Source organism: Musa acuminata, chromosome BXJ2-3 (assembly GCF_036884655.1).
Source record: "Musa acuminata AAA Group cultivar baxijiao chromosome BXJ2-3, Cavendish_Baxijiao_AAA, whole genome shotgun sequence".
NCBI classification, from domain to species: Eukaryota; Viridiplantae; Streptophyta; class Magnoliopsida; order Zingiberales; family Musaceae; genus Musa; species Musa acuminata.
In genome coordinates this window covers 34,840,251-34,867,792 of record NC_088340.1, presented here as the reverse complement: position 1 = coordinate 34,867,792, position 27,542 = coordinate 34,840,251, and the positions used below count along the sequence as shown (strand labels likewise).

The 27,542-nt window shown below is 36.3% G+C and overlaps 1 protein-coding gene across 2 annotated transcripts; it reads right to left on the bottom strand.

The window, feature by feature from the left end:
• Nucleotides 1–1,893: 1,893 nt before the first annotated feature.
• LOC135607883 (ABC transporter D family member 1-like) lies at nucleotides 1,894–27,029 on the bottom strand. 2 transcript variants are annotated; one of them, XM_065100065.1, is made up of 27 exons: nucleotides 26,898–27,029; nucleotides 25,771–25,940; nucleotides 24,815–24,994; nucleotides 22,346–22,631; nucleotides 19,751–19,975; nucleotides 18,279–18,476; nucleotides 17,679–18,133; nucleotides 14,735–14,873; nucleotides 14,581–14,659; nucleotides 12,687–12,925; nucleotides 12,211–12,515; nucleotides 12,017–12,128; nucleotides 11,780–11,938; nucleotides 11,517–11,616; nucleotides 11,334–11,442; nucleotides 9,214–9,304; nucleotides 8,047–8,171; nucleotides 7,784–7,933; nucleotides 7,590–7,662; nucleotides 6,133–6,313; nucleotides 5,893–6,051; nucleotides 4,774–4,935; nucleotides 4,500–4,706; nucleotides 2,868–3,022; nucleotides 2,701–2,753; nucleotides 2,531–2,609; nucleotides 1,894–2,438 (listed from the first exon to the last, which is right to left on the bottom strand). In XM_065100065.1, exons 3-27 carry the CDS (start codon nucleotides 24,874–24,876, stop codon nucleotides 2,352–2,354), a joined length of 3,990 nt encoding a protein of 1,329 aa, XP_064956137.1. In that variant the 5' UTR covers nucleotides 24,877–24,994; nucleotides 25,771–25,940; nucleotides 26,898–27,029; the 3' UTR covers nucleotides 1,894–2,351. The 2 variants fall into 2 exon arrangements, with proteins under 2 accessions (XP_064956137.1, XP_064956136.1); XM_065100064.1 differs by having other exon boundaries at nucleotides 25,786–25,940.
• Nucleotides 27,030–27,542: the final 513 nt, after the last annotated feature.

The window sequence follows — 27,542 nt, the reverse complement described above, 5'->3', positions numbered from 1 at the left end:
AGTTGCCATGGAATCTTTTTCTTCTTGAAGATTGATGTACTTGATGATGTTGAGAGCATCCAAATAAATAATAATCAGATGGTGCAGTGAAGTGAAAGAGATTTGGCAAAATGGAGAGACATGATGTCAGTGTACGGAGATTTGAAGACGAATCCAGTTGTTGCCAGCCATATCTAAGATCGAAAGAAGCATCACATTCTAAAATAGTAATAATGTTAGGGTGACTTATGTGTATGGTAGAGAGTAGATGAGGTAGGAGAAGACACCAAATGTTCCTCAGACCGATGAGGTAATTTATATCGTGTAAAGAAGACGGATTTTGAGAATAGAGATAGAGAGAGCCTTCCATTTGTGGTTGCGAAATCTAGCGAACCATCATAGTGTATTATTATTAGCCATGAGGCTCAGAATGCAACATGTTTTAGGAGGTTGGCACCATCCTCTCAAGCTATATGGAGGTAAAGTGACTCAAGTGAGATGGAAAGAAAATGGAAATAATAGAATCAATCACATCTAAGATTCCAATTTTCAAGTAAAGAGTTTTGACTTTGGATGTCACTTTTAAATGTCATATCTTTTCCCCAACTATATTTCTTATAGTCGAATATAGAAAAAAAAAATCTTTTTAAGCAAAAGTGAGTGGAATAGATTAAAAAAGAATCAATAAATAATATTATTATTTTATCATCCTCTTAATTAACTAACACTTTAAATCAATAAATTAGGAAATGTGTCCATTTTTTAATTCTTTATTATAAAAAAATTTCAATACCTCACGTAGCATGACGACGAATATTTCTTAAGCGCTTGGATGGAGTCACCGATGGAAAGGCAATAAGCTTAGTGAAATTGGAAATGGCTAATAATGCTCAACTTGGGATCTGATTCCATCAACCAATTGGAGAGAGACTTCTTACCTTAGATTACTTGGAGCCGAAGCTTGCAACAGGGAGACACCAGAGGCAGATTTCTCAGTTGTCGTCCTCTTCACATGAATGCCAACCAGATTGATCCTGCCCAGGCTCACAAAACACCAAGTTTCAGAGATATGCTAAAGTAATGTGCCATGGATGATCGAACAATGCTGCTTCTAAGACACCCATGTGAGTCTAAAGTCATAGCCTAGACCTAAATGGTTTGCCTACGAATCATATAAAGTGCTATCATGGAAGTGAGATTGACACCAACTCCTCAAGTACACCTTTTCAGCTACAGTAATTAAATTCATTAGTGTTCGACCAAGTTGTGCATAAAGACAACACTCATGCTTGCATTGTCCACATCCAGGAACATGAACATGAACATTCAATGCGCTTGTCGAATGACCATGGAAGAAAGACCTCACCTTCCGCTACAGGAGGCAAACAATGACGGCAACCACGTCAAAGTACACCGCATTCCTGCAGCAAAGAAAAAGTTGATGCGTTAGAAACTATATCAGCACATGATAATTCAAAGAAAACGATAGCATAAGAAAGGATTGCAAATATTTTCCTGCGTCCAGTAGTAACAGTCACACTAACGCCAGGTTACAATTCTGCAATCAATCAGTCACTCAGGTTTAATGCACTGAAGAAACCATAAAAGCAAAAGAATATCAGTGGTGCAGACCGTAAACTTTACATCTTGTGTCATGAGAGAGAAACACTACCAAGAAGTCTGACAGACAAATAATTTTTGTTGCTACTGAAAGCAAAGAGCATAAGTTCTAAGACATCCCAGCTAAAGATACACAAATACTCCAAGAAACAACAGAATGTGAAGGAAAATAAAAATTTAATCCATGGAGTAGTATTGGTGGCATGACTTCACAGATTGGTTTTCCACCTATACTCGCATTAATAACCTTTCATGTTTGGTAATGGGAGCTGACGTTGAGAACAAATTCCAGTCTGTCAAAGGAATGACATTTTATTGTTAAACAAAGTTGTTGTGTGAGCATGGAGTCATCATCGGCATCCATGTCGATATTAATATTCCTGCAGATAAAATGCAAATCCCAGTTTAACTGTATATGTACACCACCTCAATTGACTCTAGCACATTCCAGGCACATGCATTCCTTTAGGGGGCATATTGCCAGATCCAGTTTACATATCCAAGTCACAGCTGCCTTCTCGCTCAAACATACCTAAAATGACAATGATCTTATCCCTGGAACTTTGAGAATACTCACACGTTGTGTCGATCTGGATCAATTTATTCATGACTTCAATTGGGCTAACACTTAATGGCAACTAGCTGAGGTATGTGGTCTGGGAAGCTTTGGCATCTTCACTGATGTATTATTGCCATGAATTGCCAAAATTAGCAATGCACTGACAACTGAAGATTTTAACATATAGAAATTATCACTGGTTGATTGCACACAACTCCCACTTGCCCTCACCGTCAATAAGTTTCAACTCTGTTGCATGGAATGGTATGAGGGCAGGTCGCTATAAAAAAAATATTGAGATAATTAGACAAGTATAAGGATGCTAAAATCTGTCATGAAATAAATCACAATCATTCTACTACCAGTCCTTACCTGAGATGATGTGATAACTGTAATTCCCATATCATTTGCTAGTCTATAGAGGTGTTCTTCGACATCAACACTAGTGGCGCTGTAACAAGGAAAAGGAACTAAGGAACCTGAAGTTTCAATAGAAACCAATAAAAATAGATTCAAATTTCAGCAAGGTGACTGATTCATACTTCGTACATTCATCCAGGACACCAAATTTAGGGTGGTGAAAAAATAAGCGGGCCTGAAAGAATAGACAAGGTATGTGTAAGATACAAAATTAGTATACAGGCGAGTAACTGAACAATGGTTGCAAACATAATAAGAATGTTCAACATGATGAGATCAATAAATTCACCATTCCCAGCCTCTGTTGTTCTCCTAAAGAGAGAACATCTTCCCAGTTAGCAGTAGCATCCCAGCCTTCCCGTTCAAGAAGATAAACTAATCTAACACCCTCTAGAATAGTTTTTAGGCGGGCATCCAGAAGACGAGTTGCATCAGAGTTGTCACCTACATATTCATGAACATAACAAAAGAAAGACATCATTCTTAAAGATGATGTTAAGAGATCGGATTATTCAAGAAAGCAGCGGTTCAAAAGGCATCGTATAAAGAAAGCCCTATAACTTATTCCAGGAAAACTCGAACAACCACTAAGTCTACTCAAGCATCTGAAATATTAACCATGATGTCAATACTGTTCTAAAAATAAAAAAAGGAACCATTCCCAAGGATTAGTTAGATTATCTTCTACAAGCCCCTTCTGTAGCCTTACTGGTACAATTAGCCAAAAGACGACGTGATGATCAAATAGCTTGATTCCATGCCACCTTGCAGATGATAAGGGTAGAAAAAGAAACAGAAACTAAGAATAGTTTTGTTTCAGACAGTGCATCTTTATTTATAGTAGAGAGAAAGGTTTACCAAAGAAGGGTCTGAAATTGGAGTATGACTCGTAAAAACAACATGAACTCTCTTCTGAAAAAGCAAGAGAATTTATTCCAACGAGATAATACAGGAAGAGTTTTACTTGCAGAAAGTTTCACAACTGAGGTTCAATGAAATTTGTTGAGGTGAAACATAGTTTTGTTGGACTGTCTCAACTGTGCCGATGACATGTCAAGTCAGAGAATTACCGTCCACATGATACCTCATTCATGTGTTATTGGATCTTGTCTTACTTTCTACATCAGAAAGAGAACCCCAAAAATTGGGACATTATGAGTTTTTGTAGTCATACTCTTCTACAGTTTTGTAAGATAATGCAGTACTCGAATAGTTGACATCAAGGTTTGCTGTACCGCCCAAGTCGGTATGGTATAGGCAATACGTACCGGTCCGACTTGCCACCGACACGCGGCTCGCTCGAGTCCCCATCGACATGCCCCGGCATACCGTGTGTGATTACAGTGGTACAGACTGATATGTACCATACCAATAAATCACTGAAATGGGTCTGGTACATGAAATGACGAACCCTGGTTGGCATTAAATGGAGAATAACGAGATATCTCCTAAACTAAAACAGTCAAATGAGTCTTTTCCACTATTCACATTGAGAAAATGAGCCAGACGTTCTCAGTCAAATAGAAGCAAGTTAGTGCTATTGCAAGATGAATGAAAGAAGCAAAACTCAAAGGTCCACACAAGGATTCACCCTTTTGGCACAACATAAAACCGTGTCATGCCTATAGGCATGCTTTATATTGGTCAACATAGTTTAAAACTAGTCACATGTCGGCACCTGTGGAATAGGTTGAAATGGTGCATGTTTACTTTCTCACTCATATGTTCGAACCATGTCAATCAGCAAATGAATCTTTTCTGTAATACATCATTGAAGTCACGCATGCAAAAAGCTAATTTCTTTGTCCCTATACTTTCTTTTTAGCCAGATCAAGTCTGCAACTTTTTCTTAATACTATACTGAGGTTGCTAGTTCAATTAAATATATATAATGTAGGTTGGGGCGAAATCAGCGAGTTACCAGTTTTCACCATAGTAATCATCCTCAGTTCAGCCTCTTCACGTGAAAGAGGATATATGACTTGATCCCTCAAAGTCCCTAGACTTGTATATGGTCTCTGTGGTACATAAAATACAGCATCGCTGGGTTTCACAAGTCTTCCAGATGCAATTGGCCATAAGCCTTGAAGAACTCTAAAAATGGAACTCTTTCCACTTCCATTTGGACCTTCAAAAGATCAGAAAAAAAAGTTATTGATTAAAAAAAACAAATTCATGAAATACTTTACACTTACCAGTAACAAGCAAACTTTTCCCAGGTACAATATCACAAGTCAACTGCCTAGCCAGTAGCTTTTGTGATGGAGTAATAATATCCACCTTGCAGAATGAAATAATGTTTTGAGCAGGCACACCATTTGTATCGGAGCACACAGAAGGATCAGCTAAAGAAGCCTCTGCATGTTTGCACAATTTAGCACAGAATGGTTGGATTAGATATATTCAACTTTTTTTTTTAAAAAACACACAATCATGGAACAAAAGGCAATATTTAATGACACCAACTACCCAAGAAAGAACAAAAAAAAAAAAAAAAAAAAAACAGAGAAAGAGCTGCTTGTAAATGTTGTATCTTCTTAATTATTAAAAGTGGGCATATAATTTTCCTGACAGAGGTAAATTAAACAAACAGAGGAAAATAAATTATGCAATACTCAATAAAATTGACCAAAACATAACAATAAAAAGCTCAACAGCAGAATAATTTGCCTGTGTACCCCACATTTATACCACAATAGTCCAACACATGGTTCAAGTTCCGATACCAGACCCATGTCGGTTCCCATTGTGTCTGGTATGTGCCAGCGTACTGATACATGATATGTCGGCATGTGCCTCGAAAAATCTCTTGAGCATACACATTTTAGGAGACATGCACTGCGGTCTGTCCCACCAACCCAACAGACCATCAAATCGGTACATACCACTTGGTATGTACAGGTCCAGACAAAATATAGAGTCGTGGTCCAACATGCATGCATGCATATTCAGCTAGTTTAAATTAATTTGCTTAATATAAAATTTAGGCATACATAATATCCGAAATTGCAATGGCATATGTTACATGATAAACATCCAATAAATCATAGTGATCACATATTGTCATGAACTCTGATTTGCTAGTTGAACTTTTAGTGATATCAGGATGTGAATCAGATGTGCCCAGCTTTTTTGAATAGCACCTATATTTATGCTTAGAAGTGCAGATATCTTCTGACCATGACAGGAAAAAAAAAAGGGTTAAATCTGACACCGGCATGCCACGTGCCAGAGATGTAAATATGAATAGGAGAACTTCAACATGAAGTTGCTAAAGAGAATATATATAGCTGTAATAACTGTACACTACCTACCATTTTGTGCAGCATCAAGCAGTTCTTCTAGTTCAAAAATCCTATTTATACCACCAGAGAGTTCAAGAAACTTCTTATGCAACTCAAGAATATCCCCGAATGCTAAGAAGCTTTGTGACACAACAGATGCCAAGAACCGTAGTGCATGTGCAAGTTCACCTGAGAAAGAATTTATAGTAGTTAAAAATAGACAAGTATAGTTACTATATTAACCAAAATAACCATATCATTATTTTCAACCTTGAGTAGAAGTCAATGCACGGTCGCCTTTATGCTCCAAAGCATACAGAAGACTGAGTACCCATGTCACATTGTGCGGGAGTTGTTTCGTGATGAATTCATCGAGTATACCATAGAGCCATTTATTTCTCAGGTGGACTTCACAGTGCTCAAGCAATTGCCTAAATCTTGAATCAACCATCTGTTCAATAATGACAATTTAAAGATGAAGAACAACATCAACTTAGTCCCCAGCATAAGTTTGGCATCATAAAATATTAGGTCAAACTGTATTTGATGTAGAGAAAAGTCCATGTGAAAACATAGTCCATTATCAAGCCATCTAGATTTTAAGATAATGAATATTCCCTTAAAAGTCACATAGAAAGATTAAAAAACCTTGAGTGAATGATTCTGCAAATGCATTAAAACAAAAACAGTTGTAATCAGCATAGGATTAAATTTGCCAAAACATTGCATGTCGGCTGGGCAAGATTTGACACGAGCATACAGTTGTGTAGTACCAGAAAGGTACTAACATTGCCTGCCGCGAAACAATAGTTCATATACTGAAATACAAAAGAAACAGCATGCCCCATGAAATGGAGTCTTCTCATTGTGATTTGAGCCATAGATAAAGAAATGGGTGAACAAGAAGGTTTACCATTAGATTGATAAACCTAAAATTTGAGGTTCAAGAACTGTATCAGGTAGAATTCCATAAACTCTAAATTTAAGTTTTTAATTGAGTCTTAAAGGTTTTTTGTAAATAGGTTGTCAAAACAAAATTATGGATGGAGATTGACATACATATAAACAGAGCAATGTACCAGTAGTTTCAGTCATTTGGTAAAACAAAAAAAAGTTATCAAATGGTCATTCGAGTCTGCAGGCAGATTAAAGCAAATATGGGAGAGAGCAATGTTCTAGAAAAGTGATTTCCATATGCAGGCAATCAAGGTAACAAGAGCACATATGTGGTATGCGAACCTAGATTTGAGTGCATATGCAGTTCATATAAATATAATTACTAACTTAATCATGTACAAATAGAAAATGTATTTAAAAACACAGACATATTCAATGACCAGTTTACAAACTTATGAAATTATATTAGCAATAAGTTAGAACAAACATATTCAACTGTGCTTCACTACATTTTACCATCAACCACATTAACAGAACAATAAACCACAAATGTGATCAAATTTTCATACGTAGATCACATAAGACTGGCATACATGTCCACAACCATATCTGTAGCTGCATAACTTGCATATATGGTTACAACACAATCAAACCACATAGGCCTTAATGCAATTTGGTCATATGAACCATACGGAGAAGCAGTGGCATAAAGGGCATCATAAACCATCTTTTAAAAACTAAAATTGATATAACTAAATCAACAAGGTGAAATGAAAACACAAGACTGGCATCTTGACATGAACCTGATACAAGAAATGCAATGAACTTACAGTTTTTTCCCGAGAACCACCACCAAAGAAAGCAATAGATTCAGCATGTGTGCGGAGTCTCGAGTGCATATACCTAGTGAACAATATCATAAATGCTTAATAAGGAACAATAAACATAAATACAAACAAAAGGGAAACAAGTCTAACAGCAGAACTGCAAGGATCATGGAACAAGAGAATGAAAAAACAAATACCTAAAGGTCCCCTCAAGCTGTTGCTCCCTGCTTGCTAGATCACCAAATTCAGGAGCGACACTTCTCAGAAAGCCCAAACCAAGTAACATATAGGCATACAAAATACCGACTCCTCTACGTCCACTTAGGTGTTTCATCCTCCATGTAAACCTGTATTTGTTCAGAGAAACAAGTAGTAGTTAGAATCAAATTTTTTTTAATGGTTTCCTAGAGCAAAAACAAAGTTTGAGTTTGACCAATTATCAAACAACCAAATGACTCACCAAAGAATGTCTACAGAGGGCTTTACCATTCCAGTAACCAATCCTGAGAGATCAGAAGTCAACTTCTCAACATCATGCGTTATTCTCTGATCTGCATCAACATGCTTTCCTGACATGTTGAACACCTGGAATAAACACAACCAGATGAAATTTCACAGCATAAGCATTGACACAAGAGGCGAATGTCATATGTAAGTTGTGATCTATTGTTCAAGATTATCAACTATCAACACAGAGAAGGTGTAAACAAAAGTTCCATTTATTCTCAGTGGAATCAAAGAGTCAGCATGGAAACTTCTCATCAGCGAACACAGAAGTGGTTCCTCTATCTCAAGTACTTGAACACTTTAAATTTAACCCATGCATGACTTTCATAGGGGAAGAAAAGAGGTCAGCTCAAGAAATGGTCATAAATAAGGTATGGGCTATTCAAGGAAGCTACCCATTAACTAACACAGGCACATAACTCAATGTAAATTATGAAAAAGAAGACAGACATTCTTCATGTCTGTACTACTACTAACTATTTTTCTTGATCCATGCAATAAGTCTGCTTAGAAATTTTAACGACAAGTGTGGCATGCTGAAAAGAATATGAGCCCACAACCTTAGGAAAAACGCTGACAGGGAAAAATCTTATCAAAGAAACAGTTTTGAACAATTTGGCCAGTCATTTCAAACTGATTCGATTAAATGAGAAATTTAATGATGTGGGCATGCAAGGTGTAAATATGCTCCATAACAACTCTCCCACCCTCCAAAATCCACCTTATGCCCAAATTGGTGTGGCATCCTCACCTTCATCATCACTCACTATCATGAACATGCATGTCAAGACAATATCAACAAACAAAAAGATGAACCTTTCATCATAACAACCACATTATAGTCAAACAAAATTTAACAGCGAATCATTGTTGTATTTTTAGGTTTGACTAATTTCACCTCAGTGCTCTAAATTCTAGCAGCCTGTGAGTTGAGCCTTTAACATAAGAGTTTCATCTACCGTAAAATCCTTCCATTTTCAATTTGCCATGACATGATCAACACTTAATGCATGATTAAAAAATTACTTCAGCAAAAAAACCTGCTTTAATTTAAAAAATATAAAAAATTAAAAATCATATATATTAATGTGAAGAGTTAAGTTCAAAGAGATAGAATTACCTTGTAAAAAGCATTTCTTTTCAAATAATTTTTCAGTAAATGTCGAGTCAATCGAATTCGCCATCCAAGGGCAAGCCTGGCTGTGAGATGCCTGAAACAGCAAAAGCAAAATTAAGGTCTCAAAAAAGTTAATTGTAGTACAACTAGATTTTAGTTGTTACATGTGCAATAGAAAAAAGCCACAACTACTCCTCTAAGGCATATAACTTTAGGTTAATACTGTACAGGACAAATATTGGAAAACTTGGACAAGTTTGCTAGTCTGAAGGAAGATCACTAAGGAAAATGGCAACAATTTTTAATCTTGATAATCGTGAATTTTCAATTTAAAAAACATATGCACTGATTTTATAAAAAAACACTAAACAAGTAAAAACCCACACGATTAACTTGGTGCTGTATGCTCAGTTAGTGTTAACTAGACTTGGCTATTGTCATATATTAGATTTTCAAGACCCTCCCAGAGAAGGCCACAAGGGCAAGGTACTCGATATACCCATCCTCTTCAGCACCATCACCCATCAAGTCTTGATGGTCCACTCACAATAAAGGGTGGCACATTCAATGAGCTAGGGTTTCAAAGACAGGATTGCATGTGTCGTGTGTATGCATGGACGTAGACAAGAGAAAGAGGAGATGGAGAGAGTCAGACAACTAAACATTATAACAATCTGAAGACTTTGTCAAAGGTTTTTCTGGCTATATGTTAAGTTAGATAGCCCATGTTCCATAATAATCAAAGCAGAGTATGCTCACCCTTGATTCAGCAACATGTATAAGGTCTATGCTAAGTATAATAAGTGACTTTTAAACTTCAAATTATAGCTGATCAAAGATTAAGATTTTTGTTTAAGAACACCCAGTATGAATTCTGTTCCTTTGTTCCTCTTGTTGGTTGATTAATTTGGTCATATCTTGCAGCTTAAATATCACTGAGACATAGCGCACGACAAGAGGACCTTAATAAACTAAAGACCGCAGTTCTAGGAAGTTTGATGAATCATAAATGCCCAACTTAAAAAGAAGTGTGACAACTTATTGTAGTAATCATGGTTTGCAGTACCGGTCCGTACCACCCGGTACGGGCGGTACGTACCAGTCCGATAGACTTTCGGTACGTGGACCATATGTTACCGTTCCGACACTGTAGCAATGTAGCACTGCTACAGTACTCGGCACGCCTGAATATACTGCTCGGTACACCTGGGTGTACCGAGCGGTATACCGTACCGTACCGGTACCGAGCCCAGATCGAAACTCCGGTACGGTACGGTATTGCGAACCTTGGTAGTAATATTATTTAATTTTTATCGTTATTTTTAGTCGCTATTTTAGGTTGTTTGTAGCAAGGTTCGTTGTACCGTACCGTACCGGCGTTTCGACCCGAGCTTGGTACGGTATGGTACTAGTGTACCGGGCGATACATCAGGGCATACTGAGTGATACGCCCTGGTGTACCGAATATTTTTTTTTATGTTTATACTGTAGCACTGTAGTGGTATCGGGCGATCCGCGTACCGATAACCTGTCGGACCGGTACGTACCGCCCAATATGGGCGGTACGCTTTGGTACGGTAGGCCTTGGTTTGTAGAATCTTATTAACTCTATTTGGTGTCTGTGAATCCTAATATGATTGTCGGAAAGTCTAGGCATGCTGTTTGCTATCATGGGTAATATTTGATGTCTCTTTTAGTAGGATTTTATTGGGTGATGAGATTCACATTCACCACCCAAGCCCAAAAGATATGATTTAGACATCTTCCAAATTGCTTAATAACAAACTACCCTGGTTTAATTACCTTCCCCTTGACCTCTCATTCTCTCGTTAAGCACCAATCCTAATACAGACTTCTTAATGTGCACTATTAGCAATCCTAATACAGACTTCTCACATTAGTAGCAAAAGGTTCTTTGAAACCATTATTAGCTAAACAAATCATGTAAATTTTGGGGCTATCTTCAACTGTCATATCAATGAGTTTCTAAGTTAAATTAGACAAGAAAAGCAATGAGACATTGACATAAAGGGTTTAGAGCAAAACAGGTCTGTTCTGGCTTCTTCAGTAAGAATATTTATACTACATAACTGGTAGTCACAACAAACTAAAAAAATTAATACCTCAATGTTGGTGCAACAAAAGAGTTTGCAGCACTTTGAAGAATGCTTATACCAGTCAATCTAATAAAAGCTGCTTTGTCCTGTTCTAAGACAAACTTCACACTGGTTCCTGTAAAAGTCAAATACACATGAAGAAAACAGATTTCCTTCTGGATCCATAACATAAGACTCGTACTCACATACCATTCAAAGAAGCAATGCGATCAGAGATCCATGTTCTAGACACAACAAGTAAAGCAACTGCAAACAACTTTGCACCCTGTCTATCAAAAAGGGAGGGAATCTGCAACATTTTCACGCAATAAAATAATTTCATTATCAGGTTTTCACTTGAGGTCTTTTACCAATCATCTAATGACAATTATTTTTCCCAAATTTACTATGAGCAAAGCTGCCGTGAGAGCAAATATAGGAAAGGGAGGCACTAGACACACACAGATGCATACCAGTACTTTAAACATTGAAGCAACTCTATGAGGCAATGTCCTTGGAGCCTTCTGGAGTTGTGGAACAATAGGAACTGAAACATCCTTGTCAATGTCAGGTGATGATGCAATGACCTGGGCTAAATATGAATGCACCTCTGACTTCGATGATGTTTTTCCCTGCAGAAATAGAACATCGGAAGATTTCCTTATGTTGCATGTACAAAACAAATGAAGGTATTTGGCTTAATCTTAAACCTTTCCACTGGTAAAAAAAGCTTTTTGAACAGCTAATGTGTCATCCCGGCGCTTTATTTCCGATGAATTTACTGAACCAGGACTTGCCTCAGAAGGGAGAGACAAACCATCCCTGCAAATTCAATATATTCCGAATACCCGTTATCTGTTGTTTGTGCAGAACCAAAAGGGTCAAACAAATCATTAACTCTAACCTCTTGTACTGGACTGTCCACCCTCCTTCACCATCCAAAGACAAAACTATGTCATGAAATGCAACTAAAGCAGGTCGGTGTGAAATTGTGATACATGATGTGCCCATTGCTCGAACCTTCTCACAGAAGCGTTCCTCCATGTTGGTTGTGACTGCACTTGTACACTCATCAAGAATGGCAAACTTAGGCTTATGATAAAATAACCTGGCCATTCCGAGTCTCTGTTGTTCACCAAGAGAAAGCTCATCTCCCCAGTTAATTTCCTTTTCCAGGGGGTAACGATCCAGCAAATACTCAAGATCAACCTGCCAAATGAAAGTTTGTACTTTGGACTCACTATTTTACCTTCAACAACTCAGATCCAATAGTATGTAAATCAATAAGAAGCCACAGTAATATACACTTTAACAATTATAAATGAAAGGCAAATTGTGAGGGAAAAGATAGGCAAATTAAGAAGAGTGAGAAAATATTACATTTTTTAATAACTCAATCATGCCCTCATGAGTGAGTGGTTCAGTCTCCTGATCTGCTGTAAGAGGATAGATCAATTGGTCACGAAGTGTCCCAACTGCAGTATATGGTCGTTGTGGGACATAGAAGATCTCCTTGTTGAGATCCGAACCAATCCCAGGTTTTACAATGTAGCCAGAAACCAGCGGCCAAAGACCTCCAAGAACCCTGAAGAGAGAACTTTTCCCACTTCCATTGGGACCTAATCAAGAAAAAGAAAACGGAAAGGATTACAACTATCAGAAAGCTTTAGATGTTTGAAGCATAGAAGATCTGCTTTGTAAAATCCAGCTCATAGTTTTTTTTATTATATTCAACAAAAGTTAGATTTCGTTTGTGCTAAAACCAACAACATAATCAAGAATTATTCAAAAATGTGTCTGGAGTTCAAGTAATGTTATTTTACCCTAGATAGGTAATCCATGCAACAAAAGGGACTGGTTGAAGTTTCTTACAACTGAAAACCAAAAAGAGAAGAAACACAAACCATCTATTAAAAAGAACCATTAATTCCAGCCAAAGCAGAATCATGAACAAAAATCTAAGCATGCAGCTTTGCCCAAAAAGTATATAGAACGATATGTAAGATCATAAATAACAATTTGTTTGGGTGTACAGAACTGTTTCCTTTCATATTGTGGAAGTAGGAACATTAAACTATTTTCCGTAGTTTCTGTTTCTTTTTTTTCTAAAATATTTTTTGATATCACTCAAATGTCATTTCTAGACCAATAAAAGGTTAAAAATGCTGGCTATGGCATGGAGAGAAAAACAGATAAAGAGTGGAACACAGTTTGCATTAATTAATAATTCAGTTTGCATCTCAGATAATGGAAGAGATCTAAGGATAATGGAAGCATGAATATTAAACAGAATTAATTAATAATTCAGTTGGAATCTCAGAAGGCAATTTATCACATTGTGTATCCTAGACTGGGGCAGAAAGGGGGAAAGGTACCAGTCCCAAAAACTAAAAGCATCAGTCACTCAATTTCAGTGATAAGGTGAACCTCTAATCTCCACAAGTCATCGAGCATTACCATAGTGTAGAATACTAAAAGCAAAGTATCTTGTAGAAGAAATTTTCTACAAGATAAACAAAGTGTAGAATAATTTTCAAAAGAACCAAATAAAATCACCATTACCATACATTCATCCCTACATTTCTAAATTTGTATTATTGTTAATTAAAAACACTAACAAGAATGATATTAAACAACCCCCTCTGTCCTTGGTCATATGGGATTTTTACCAATGAAAGGTTTTCAATATTTGGACAATATCCAGAAGCTATTGTACTTGGGTACTTTGTTACTTAGAATGATGAATTCTTGCTTAGGCCTTTCTGAGTGGCAATATGAGTTGAAATGAGATCCTTGTTGGCTTCATAAGCAAAACCTTTAAAATATGAAATTCTAATTAATCTCAAACAACATTTCACTGCAAGAGACCGCTAACATTTATGCTATGAAGTATGAACAATGCTTTTCTAAGATAAAAATATGGCCTCCAAAGCACAGATGCCACATAAATGCACTTTACAACAAGAGACTTATTTATAGAGAGCATACATAGTTAAATGGCCAAGTAAATTATAGATACATACATTTATTTATATACATATATCCAAATTCTGAAAACTAAATGTAACAATTAAAGAAAACAAGAACTTGTAACAATTATTGTGTGGCATTCTAACTTCTAAACAATATAAATATTTTGCAACGAAACACATTGTCAATGAGAGATTGAACTTAGACCTTAATCTGAAAGGTTGTGGTGAAAACTTTATATCATTGAGCAGACTGAGCAGACTGAGATTAAACATTAACAAGAAATTAAGGAAAAGATACTTACCGGTGATCAAAAGATTTGAACCGGATTCTACCTTGAGGCTCAAATCATCCACCAACACATTTCCTGTTGGTGTAACTACCTAGAAACATTCAACATTAGTAAATAGGACAAGAAAAATTAAGAAAAAATGGACAATGTTCCAGTTAGGAACAACCTTAACACCTGCAAACTCAATATAATTTGCTTCACTGATATAATTTCTACTGGAACTTCTCTGAACCGATGATTTGTCATAAACAGCGGATAGCTCCTTTGCAACAATCATTAGTTCATGAATGCGGTCAGCATAACCACTGCACAAAGAAATTCATATGGAATACTTATCTCAAGAAATTTAAATACAGCAACACAATAAAATGTGCCGAATTTCATGTTAATTACTCATAAACTCAGTAGATTATTCATAAAGGTAAGTAAACAAAACCACAATGCACACCAGGACTCCTGGTGGGAGATCATCCCATCTGTTATTCTCAAGACAAAGTGCGTAATGCATAGAAAGTATAATTTGAAGAGAACAAACAGTAACAAGCATAAAAGATCATTACAAACTCCAGATATGAAACTAAACAACAATCTTATGAGCAAAACAACTCGCAAGCCTACAATACATGAACCTAGAGAAGTATACAAATTCAAAAAGTCTTCCTAAGGATGGCATGCTTAAGAATTTTAAGGCATTAATGGAAAAAAAAATTGAGCTCTTAATACAACTTAAACGTGTTTCATTGCACAAAATAGTTCATGGGAATCTTCGTTTCCAATGTAAAGAAAATAAAAATGAATAGTTTTTCATTTCCCTTTTCCATATCCAAACAACTTGCATTTGTCATCCATCATAAAGGATTTCTAGTGGAAAACACTTTCCCTCAATTTCTTTGCAACCAAATGAAACCTAAGCTCCCTCAATTGGAAGATGAAACAAAACTTTGCAGGATGACTGGTTTTGACCCTCCAGGGCTTTGGTCAAGGAATCAAATTTCAGTTGTACATGATCTGTACAGAGTACAGACTAGTATTTAACTGTCCAACCAAGGACTGGTAGTGGACCATATTGGTTGGTTCCGGTCAGTATTTTAATTTTTTGATTATTTTCCCAGTGGCATGGAGCACCACGGGTCAGTATATGCATGATATACCGTGGCAGTCTGACTAGTTACTAAAATTGGTATAATATAGAGATTCACATCCTTAGCTTGTGCAGTATAATACAATATTAATAGGTCTTCTTTACCACACTAAGACAAAATGACAATCATTGATTCACTTTGTGTGAAAAGTTCAAAAGCTTTCTACTTCTTCAACTACTAACATCTGTTCTTTGCTATTGGCCCTTGTCACTGAACTCAAGTATGAATTACAGCTCTCCTGTTTTTCTTGGGCTTGTGATTCATGCCAGTACTATTTTTTTATGCCTCTCTACCGGTTGATATACTGAAGAAGTACTAACAAACAATGATAATTCAATTTTAATGCTCAAGAAAGGTAAGTACTAGGTCATGTGCTGCTACATAAAGTAGATATAAGGATGATTACACAAAGCATAGCAAGGAAAATTATGAATTGTCGCTTTGCTCAGAATAATGGTGTATAAAAGTCATGAATAACTATTGAAATTCAATTGCTCATAAACATATGCAAAGGTAAACAATAAAAAATATCAAAATTAGAGAACAGCAGGAAAAAATATCAAAAATTAATTCAATTGCTTTAGAAAATGCTGCAAAATTTGCTCACAATTACAACAAAGAAAACCTGGAAACAACCAAAGATTATTTCAATCCCATCCATAAACATTCAACTGCCTATACACCAAACTAAGATGTCTAGAAGTAACTCATCAAGGCTAAACTATGAAGAATTATTAAAAAATGAAGCATCAAATGTTAGTTATGTACGGCTAGCAGTAAAAAACATCGAAAGCAAAATTTTAGTCCCAATAAGACAAAAAAAAGTGAATAACAAGATATTTGAGAACTGGAAATTATACAATGATCATAGAGGTTGTCACCAAAAGGACATTGCAGCTGCTGGTGCTATTTACTCTGCAAATTCTTTGTATATTTAAGTGCACATTTATCTTGGCTTTCAACTTCCTTGGACCATAATATTTCAACTAATAACTTCTATAATATTGAATATATATTTTTTGCACTTGCTGATTACTTTTTAAATTCAGAAAAATCTTCTTTAAGAGTTCAACAAGCTTCCCTTATTTCATCAAAAAATTCATATGAGATATTGTACCTGAGGTTTTCCCATAACATTTCCATCAGAATTCCTCCCAATATATTATCTTAAATAAACAACAACTTTTGCATCTTTGATTTTTCTTATTGCAACAATTACAGTCACAGTATGCTGAATTCTTGGCAAAATTCCATTAACTTTTTCATTCACCCGCTGACCTATACATGATTCACATAATGGACCTTGGACAAAATTTAGAAAAAGAACTTAGCCTTCAAATATAGAGAAGTAGTACCATGGTTCGTCTTATCAGTCCGTACTAGTGTACCGACCAGTTATCGGTACGGTATGTACCAAGCTATACCAGGTCACATCAAACATACCGACACATGGTACATGGGAGGCGTACCAATGTATCGCCCATACCGATCTCCTGTTGGACGGATACGTACTGCCTATACCGAGTGACATGCCACAGTACGACGAACTTTGAATAGTACTATAAAAATTAAGAGAATAGAATCAGCCTAACTAAAATTAGTCAAAGCTAATGACTCTTCAACAACACCACTACCACCAACAACAAAACCGTAATGTCCCAACTACTCATGGTCAAAATTATTGTTCTTCAAGATGTTGCAAGCTGCAACGTTCAAAATAACTACAGCATTTCATAGGAGGTGGAAGGTAGGAAACTTATATAGAAATGGGAAAGATATATGTAAATATATGGCCTACTAATCACTTTGACAAGTTCACTAAAATCATGCATGTAGAGTACAGACAAAATATCCATTCCTTATAGCCAAATTGACATTTTTATAAGTTCAAAAGATATATTAGATATTATATTTGCACACAAATGGCATGACCTTGTGCAGTATTAATAGAATTTATTAGGCAATAACCTGAGACGATTCAGCCGTCTAGAACTGATAGAGAGAGTCCCAAGTGATTGAAAAAGTGATATTATCACACTTGTATGATAACGAAGATTACTCAACATTTCTGCTCTTCCTAGTGTTGAAGCATCAGGTCTAAGACTACCAGCAAAAAATGGCTCAATAATCAGAACCACTGCAACAGTAGCACCAAGGTACTTCAAGAGAAAGTCTTGAATCATTCCAAACCACCAGTGATCATGATGTACATTATTCATGTGTTTTATAAGAGTCTTAAACTTCTCCCTGATGTGAGATGCTTCTCTATTCTCTCCCCCATAGAAAGCTACACTTTCGGCATTAGTCCTTAATCGTGAGTGAAGTTGCCGATAATCCCCTTCCAGTTGTTGCTCCTTGGACATAAGTTTTCCAAAAGCAGGAGAGAAGTTCCTAATAGCAGCACCCACCCCTATGACATATGCCTGAAATCCAACAAATAACTTGCATTAAAAGTTATCAATATATACCAATAATAAATGATACAAGCTAAAAAGGACATAAAGTCGGGAAATGACTTGAAATAAGAACTAATTCATAAAATAATTGCAGCAAAGAAAGAGATGCTACCAGTATCCAGAGCACATATTTTGGACTTGCATAGGAACAGAGGCGCCAGGTATAAATTATGCCATCAGCAACTGCAGCAAGATCTTCTTGTATAAGGTCACTCAATTCAGAACAAAATTTGGGTATATCACTGGCAATCTGCTGCTCCGGGTTATTGATCCGATCATCAACGTGCGAGATTTTGTAGTACACCATATTCTGCATTTCACAACATAACTTGATATAAAAATAAGTGCATCTTAAAAACAAAATAAGCATATGTTTATATGCCGATGCTAAAAGCACAAAAAAAGATGCAAAAAATGAACTTAATTATCTTGCCTCAAATTATAGTCATATTCAACCAAAAAAATAAATAAAGCAAATGATCGTGAGTATATGTTGTGTGCTAAATAAAAGTCTTCACTGACTTAAAATAAAAATTATCCATAAACCTTTGAATGAGATAGAAAACCCTGAAATGGGCTTTATTGTTTCTGTTGAATATTTGTATACATATTTATATTGACTATCCAGATTTTTTTATATGAACAGATACAGGTTGAGTTCCAACAGAATTAAAAAATCATAAATCTGATCAGAAGTGCTAAATTTACCTATATTAAACCAAAGGAAAGTTATGATTTGATTATTTTTTATATGTACAATAATTAATTTTTTCTCATGCTTCTTTTAATTCAGATTGGCTTTCAATTTTCTAACATAAGAAACATGATTAATAGACTTAAATTAGTTTCTAAATTATTTATGGAAAAATTGCATATATATCCCTCCCAAGTCAATAATTTTCATATGTATCCTTCTACATTAAGTTTAGCAATATATATCCCTCCAAAACTTAAAAACTTGCACATCCACCATTGTAATTAATCTCCATTGGCTCCTGTAAGTTATGTTAGTTGAAACTCTAATTTACATTATTACCCTTACAAGCTTATTATGATGTTTAAAACGTTAGGGGTAGTTAGTTAATTTGATTATATACTTCTTCAACTCCAACAAACTATTGTTAACAATAGTCAGAAGTAGTTAACCTGGCTTTTCCTAATCAATGTCATCGGCAGTGGCATATGTAAATTTGTTAACGGTTTTTATTATCTTTAGTTCTTTACTGCCACCAGCCTGATGGGTCCTCCTCTCCTCCTTCACCTCCTCCTCCACACTTCCGATATGGTGGTCGTATCATGTGTTGGCATGACAGTGCATTTCAAACCAGTTCTAGTCCAGAAAGGGACTGGTACTACCAGTATTCAAAATTTAGAACCATGCCTAAAACTAAAAGTACCCTAACTATTAGATGCATGACTAAAATAACATAGAGAGTAACTCAATTTACTGTCACAAGATCCCTGGAAAAAGTTAACATATCTAGTTAGTTTGTTTATAGGGCTGATGCTGCAATATAATTCAGTTTGTATAAAGAATTAGTAAATATGCTTCAAAAGCCTCACTTAGAAAACAGCTGTTCTGACCTCGAAATAATCTGCATGTATGAGGTCCGTCAATTTTTTTCTGAATCTCAAACCTAAGGACCCCGTCAAGTACTTCGATGTTGAATATAAGGTGGACTGGAGAAAACATAATGTAAGATTCTCGACAATTAGGCGCAAAAAATTGGGTACACGCCGAAGAAAAGCAGCTCGAAACAAGAATCCTTGAACTTTTGCCAATCTGTGACTCAAGGCAGTTCTTAAAACCTGCAAAAAAAATGAAGTTTGACGCTAAGCAACTTAGTGAATACAACCTACATATCCAAGAAAATGATACCAGCAATCTGTTAACATCTTGCATGTACACAAACCTGTAAACAGGGGGAATCAATTGAAGTATTGAACATCATAAGTGCAGTCTCAATAAGAAATTACCAAAAAGAGAACAGTGTCTATTTCTCCAATGCATGAGAAAGCAATTAGAGGATGATTACATAAAGATTCAAAATGCCAATGGTTGGGCTAAAAAAGACTTTTCTAGCTTCTTGTATAAACTAAAAGGGTTTTCTATTTAGTTGAACGTTAAATCTAATTGTGCAAGTTTATTGTATTCCATTGTCACATCCCACTGTCTCTCAACAAACAATATGCATATTAGAGTGAGCCTAATTTAAGTTTGAAAAAGAAAAGTTATAATTTCAAGATCACATGTAAAAACAAGTGTTTTAATTCTACATGGTATCAGCAAAAAAGTTTCAGCATCTAATTCTTCAAGACATATAGCAGGTGGTTAGAAGAAGGTCAACAAAAGTATCAAATTGCCAGTGGTTGGGATGAGTAACTATTGCTGCATGTCAAAACTAAAATGTTTACCCTCTATTTGAATGATAAATATAATTAAATAGCTTTAGTACACTTCAATACAATTAGTCACGATTTCTTAGCAGTAAAATGCATTTCAATTGAAAATAGATCATTAGTATTATATGTTTCAATAAAACTATATAGGATTACAGACACAATTCTCCAAAAACATACCTTAGCTTTAGCATAATTTCGAATAGCATGATGCCATTTCCAACAGTAATGACATGCATGGAATGAGATCCTATTGTTTGTCACGTGACAAGTGAAATTGGGATATAGCATAAGTGGTGTCCTATAATCAGCCAAGTGGAAAATCTTTCACCTATTGCCTACTCCACAAATGAATTCCCTCCAATCCCATAATTCCTGACTTTAAAACACAAATCAAGCTTAGAGTCCTAAAATTTCAATTACAAAACTAACATATTTTGTAGAAAAAGAAGCCTTGAGATATAAATGATTGAATGAAGAACATATAACTATTAAAGTGTGAATATTTGGAAAAGGACATTCTTTTGGCCCGATAGTTCCACCCGAGATCACCCAAATCAGGAAACATGTCAAACTGAGTCACTACTGATACCTAACACTTGGTTCTTGGTAAAATTGGAACCTCTGAATAGGGCCCAACAAGCCCATTTGAATTCAATGCCCTTATTTCTTAATTATTTTGGGCTGAGCCATTCATTAAACTTTAACATGGATTGGTCCTATTTGAAAAAAAATATAAATACCGATTCAGGTCAAGGTGTTCAGTGATGAGATAATCCCTCGAAGAACCTTGCAACTTGCCACCACTCTCAAACCCGAGCCCTCTTGCTTGCACCTCTTTCAGACCCTTTCACAAACAAACTCTCATCAAACATTTTGCAGTCAGATCTAGAGAGGAAAGCCAAGCATAGGAAAGAAATGCTAGAGGAGATGAGAAGGATCACAAGTATATTGGGTTTATTTTTAAGTTTTTCTCATTTGGACCTTCCAGTGTCCATCTGGCATCCCTAGTGCTGCAAGAATTTAAGTCCTTGACTGAGATTCCTTGGTGTGAATAAGGCTGCTCTAGTGCCTTGAACAAAATGGTGCTTCAGCCTTCAGGCATCAGCTTCCCAAGAACTATGCATTCAAAGTGGTTCAGCATGGCGATTCACAATGGCAACTTTGCAAAGTAGGTGTAGGCATCTTGTGTATGTTTTAGGAAAATGTTAAATTTTCACTCCTTGCATTTTTCATTAACAGCTGTCATAAGAGGTCCTCCTTTTTACTTCACCGAGATTAAATCTATTAACATTGCACCCTTTTTCTAGATAAAGAAAGATAAAAAAAAGTGTTAAAAATTGAACGATCAACAGGAAAGAAGTGATGGCTATCTGCAGTTATTAGCTTCTAGAATAAGACCATGTTGTTAAAGATTGATTCATGCTAATAAAAGAGCAAATAACAGAATGCAATAAGAAAGAACATCAAGAGAAAGGATCCTATATAGATGCTACCACACCACTGGTGACATGCATCAACTGTCACATTTTTCATCCTGCCAATGTTTGATGTGCTTAATTCATGTCACGCTGTGTAGTCATAAATTAACAATCCAAAGAAATTGACAAATATCCAACTCTCTCTCTCTCTCTCTCTTCTCTCTCTCACACACACACATATATAACACAAAAATATGTATCTGAGTGATGACGGTGCAAATCCACACGATAGCGGACCAATGGTGCAAGAAAAACATAACAAACAATCTGCAACAAATACATAGCAAAAGAAACTCACAGCTGTAGTCACTAAGGCCATAAGATTCCATATGCCATTTGCGCCCATCCGGGAGAGCAAGATTGCAGCTAAAACGTGTAGGGATCTCAATCCCTTTCTTCCTGGCCTTGCCACCCGAACTGGATGATCACTAACACCATTTCGGCTCAAGCTTTCTCCATTCTCTCTTGATATGGTGTGATTTGAAGATTCTTCTGATTTGGGGATTTTTCTACGGCGATGCGACTGTATGTATGCAACAGTTCCACCAGCCACTAAGACAGCTGACACTGCTGCCAATGTCCTCCTGCTTAATACCACAGCCGAATATTGGTGAAGATAGTCATATTTCATACACAATTCTTTACAAAAGATGATTCAAGGTGAAATCACATTACCTTTGTACTCAGAGATAATGAAGTATATACTGTTGAAAAATAGGCCATAGTAGTAAAATTCAAATATTATCATGAGAGTAGAATTGTATGACTGTAAACAATTAGGGTCCATTTGGTGCAAGCATAAATCTCAAGTGAATAAGTGAAGTAATTCAATAGTAAAGTGCACAATAAGTTACTTATATCATTCTTATATAGGTAAAGAATTAGTCGAAAGTAAATATAAACTGATCGGTTCTATTAAGAATAACAAATAGGAAGATTTATAAATTTCTTGCCCCCAACCAGACAAATTAGTGGTATGAATGTAGAGGATAGATAACTGCTATTTTGTTCAAATCAACCGTTTCAATGGTTAGGTTACAACTGTAAAATGGCTAAGTAAATCCCTTTAACTAGTTGGGAAATATCCCATAAAGCTCTTTTGGCAAGTTATGACACGATAGGATCCATCACTTCTTCTTGAACCAAACAAATCCGTAGATAAGCATCATTATACAAGTGAAGATGGAACACATTGCATGTCAAAAAGCACAAACAGCCGTTTGCATCTTCCAAGTTTCACTATATTACTAGCCATGGTTTCAAATACTGGTGAGTACCGGCTGATATTTACTGGTCCAACAAAGGATAAATACAGGACCATATGGGCTGGTACCAGTCAGTATTATTTTTTTATTGCTATTTCTGACAGGTACCAACCTGCATGACAGCAGGCAGTACAAGTTGGTATACCACTTGGTACACGGTTTGGTAATTAAAAAAAGCAGTACCCGATCAATATTTAAAAGCTTATTACTAGCACTAAAAGTAAGGCGTTTTGAAAGATAATAGGTAGTTTTTTATCAAATATGATACCGGTCGCTGCTCTTGTGTTGCTATAGACTTTCTTAAACCTAGATAACACAATGAATTGTAATTTACCAGGGACAAATCATAACAGAGTTCTGTAGCCTAATCAGTGTGATAAAAGTAAGGCGTTTTGAAAGATAATAGGTAGTTTTTTATCAAATATGATACCGGTCGCTGCTCTTATGTTGCTATAGACTTTCTTAAACCTAGATAACACAATGAATTGTAATTGACCAGGGACAAATCATAAAGAGTTCGGTTGCCTAATCAGTGTGATAACAGCAAATAGGAATTCCTCAAGTTACAACCACTTCTGTTAAAATGAAAAATAACAATTTATTTCAAGTCAGTTTTGGTCAAATACCTGCCCCTATGCGGTTGCTGCTACACTTTGTAGTCTTAATCAAATCACAGTAGTAAAAGAAAAACTGGAACACAGCAATATCCAGAAAAGAGGGTCAATTACATTTTACCCAACTATTGTTTGTCCTAATTTTAACTCACCCGTCCATGGTTTAGAGCAGTCACTTGATCACCTGTGTTTTCTCTGTCACATTTAGCACTTGTCACTTACCTCACGTTAATAATCCATGTTTTCTAATATCATAGACATAAAACTCGAATCATGATACTGTGGTGTTGATGTGACGCACAGATGGCATATACGCAGGCCAACTAGACTCCATATCCATTGTGCTAAGATGGATATGAGAAAAGTGCAAAGAGATAATGATATCTTCTCATACCTAAATTCCGAGAACAAATAATAAAATGATTATAATTAATCTCTCACAGACAAGGTCAAAAGTGGGAAGCAAACAAGGTTTCACAGAGCAAATCTGAAAGACATGAATCAGACTATCTGCAGTTGTCAATCAAAAGATCAAATTTCTCTTCAACATCTATAATGTATTTCCATTTAAACCAAGGTCACGGTCTTGATGATACTAACATAAAGAATTTAAAGTTGCAACAACCACCAAAGGTTAAACAATTAACCAGGCCTACAAATATCACATTATTTAGGAAAGTAGCATTGCAGCAGTATTATGTTCATCAATGCTTTCTTTTCATCTTCGCTCAGTTATCTTTCTTTGAGTTATGGAGCATTTTAATAAGAGCTGTATGTTACATGTGAACCAGAATGCTCTGACTTCAGCAATATTATATTTGATCAAGACATGTGAACAAGAACATCAACAAAAAGAATATGACAGAAAAGCAAAATATCTTAACGTACCTCCTAGATGCCAAAAGGCTACGCCCATGCTCAGTTAATGGCAATAACTGCAGAGAAGGCATTTTCTGAAGATCTCCGAAACAAATCTATGCTAAACGAATGGAGAAACTTCTTCTAACTTGCGAAGGAATAATGCAACAATATACAGAAATCACTGGGCTTTTGACCGAAGGTTTGACACTGTTACACCAAGAAAGAAAAAAATTATAAATATCTTTTCAAGCTAATAGATTTGAGTGCTTAATAGAACAAAAGGATTTTGAGTAAAAACACAATGTCATAACAAAAAATAATAATTTTTCTTGAGAGAGACATAAAAATAAAGCCCACCTGAATAAAACAACCATTGCCAAATACTTGAGGAAACAAACCCCCAGATCAGAATCACTTGTAGAGGAAAAGTAACACCAACCATTTAGCCAAAAATTAATTACTTAAGTGACAACAACACATAAAGCTTCGGATGAAGTTTCTGCCTTATGGTCTTATGTTTTATATTTAGGATAGAAATGAGTCAAGCACATACTTTTGATCATTGCTAACTAAACAAAGGGGAAGCGGAATGCAAGAGATTCCACCATTCTGATACCCATTTAAAGTTAGATGTAGAGAACACAACCACAACATTTCAAGAGGTTACTTCCTTAATTCAAACCCATAGACTATGACTTCAATGATGTAATGAAGCAATTTTACAGCTGTGTTCACACCCTTTGTCAAAAAAGCTCTACATTTATGAATTATTAATCTAGTTAATTACAAAACTGGTTTTCACTTTGACTATCAGTTAAAGGCCACCTTTCTCAAATGAAAATAGCATAGATAGTAAAACACGAATATTGATAGTAAATTTTCATGCTCATTTTGTTTATTTTATTGGAGGTTCCAGCTTAAAGAAAAAGAAACTTTCTATATGAATCATCATATACTGTACATTTTTAATAAGAAATACCAACCTGAGGTACCAGTACCTGTGTTGTCCTAGTATGCTGATCATCAATAAAAAGAAAGTTTCGGCTACTCGTAGCATGCTCCCTTGCATCTTTTCCTATTATGTTCATGATTCTGTTGGCAATTGTCTTAATTAGGTTACCCACATAATTTGTTACGTCATGTTACAAGAGACCTGTCCGATGCATGATATGTAACAAGAGTCAAGACAACAATCAAAACTTAAGCAAATAAGGAGAAAGAATAAATTATCAATCCAGCAGTTTTAAAGAAAGAACAAAATTATCAAAATGGTAAACCTTCCAACGCCCTGAAAAAACTTCCAGGATAAGAAAAAATTTGCCATTCAAGGTTAAAATAATTACCACCCAGTAAGCATGCCACAAGTGAAACAATAATATTCTTATATGTTTTGGTGATGCATCAATAGTAGGCACATACAGATACTACATCCAGGGACCACAAGCTTTGAGATTGACATCACAATTCATCTTATTGCCCATCCAGACTAGCACAAAATGCAGTATAAACTTGAAGCACTAGAAGCTTAACCATTATATAGTAGGTACTTGCTTAAAATTTGAGACAGGCTACCTTGTATCAAGAACATATTTTTAACGTTAATTTTAGTTAGGATCTATAGTATATTGGTATAAATGCATAAAGTTCCTTATTTTCATAAATCGAGTCATACTTCAACTGAAGCAGAAGCCCTAGTTTCTGACGGATTAGATCACTTCCCGTATGCATAAAGCCAAAAAAGAGGCTCCAATATCTGATACTAACACAAACTCTAACTTAGAGGCGGTGCGGGAGATCTATCATAAAACCAAAGGCGATTCGATCTAATTGCCGACCTAAAGGGAATCACACGCCCGACTAGCTCCCCGGGCAATGCACCTACCACCCAAAGCCCATCTAATCCCGACCGTTCACAAGAACGATCTTACGAATCGAGGAAATAATCGATGTCGAAAGTCCCACAACCAAACTTCCAATCGTAAGGTCCAAAATCCCCTACTCCGAGAGTAGAATCCATTACACAATCTAATCTTAGAGATATTACATGAGGAAAACAAGAAATCGGACTTGTGGCACACGATCTGAAGAGACCGGTGCTTTTTGCTCTTACCCGATACGACTGGCAAAGATCATAAGAGCCGACAGCGCAAAACCCTCGAAGAAAGAGACACAGAAATCCTCTTTCGGGGCGAGCGAGAGAGAGCGCGAGAGAGACGGGACTGAATCAAGCGATAATGAGGTGCCGTTCGGGGGACGGGTGGGCGTCTATTAATTCTTATAATTTCTCGGCTGCGGTGTGGTGCTCCGCGTACCTGACGTCACGCTGGCATGGCTCGTAATTGGTGGCCTGGAGAAACGCTGTTTGTACCCACCCCACGCACCCGACGTTTCACCACACTATTATCAGGGCCCACCCTTGCCCCAATGTCCCCCGCCGGATGTAGTTGTACAGGGGTAAATTTGGAATTTACACGTCATGCGACCGCGAACACGTGCGGGGTGCATTGCATGGGAAGCTGATGAAAGGCTCTTGAAAACCGTCCATCAAACTCTCACCTTTCATCTGTACCGTCTGTACTTTTTGTGTATATCCCCATTTGTGGTGTCCTCGCTGGAAACGTGGCGAGGAGGGAACTGAGCGTGGACCATTAGCTCAACGTCTTTCTTGGTGTACTATACCGGTTGTGTTACTTTTATGGAGTCATATTTTTTCTTACTCGGAAACTACCTGCCTTACCATTAGAGAATTGGCTTG

Coding starts and splice junctions, on each gene's coding strand:
- LOC135607883 (XM_065100065.1), bottom strand. CDS start 24,876: ATGCCTTCTCTGCAGTTATTGCCATTAACTGAGCATGGGCGTAGCCTT. Junction 12,926..14,580: donor TTCAAATCTTTTGATCACCG/GTAAGTATCTTT, acceptor TTTCTTGATTAG/GTCCCAATGGAAGTGGGAAA. Junction 6,314..7,589: donor GTGGTTCTCGGGAAAAAACT/GTAAGTTCATTG, acceptor ATTATTGAACAG/ATGGTTGATTCAAGATTTAG.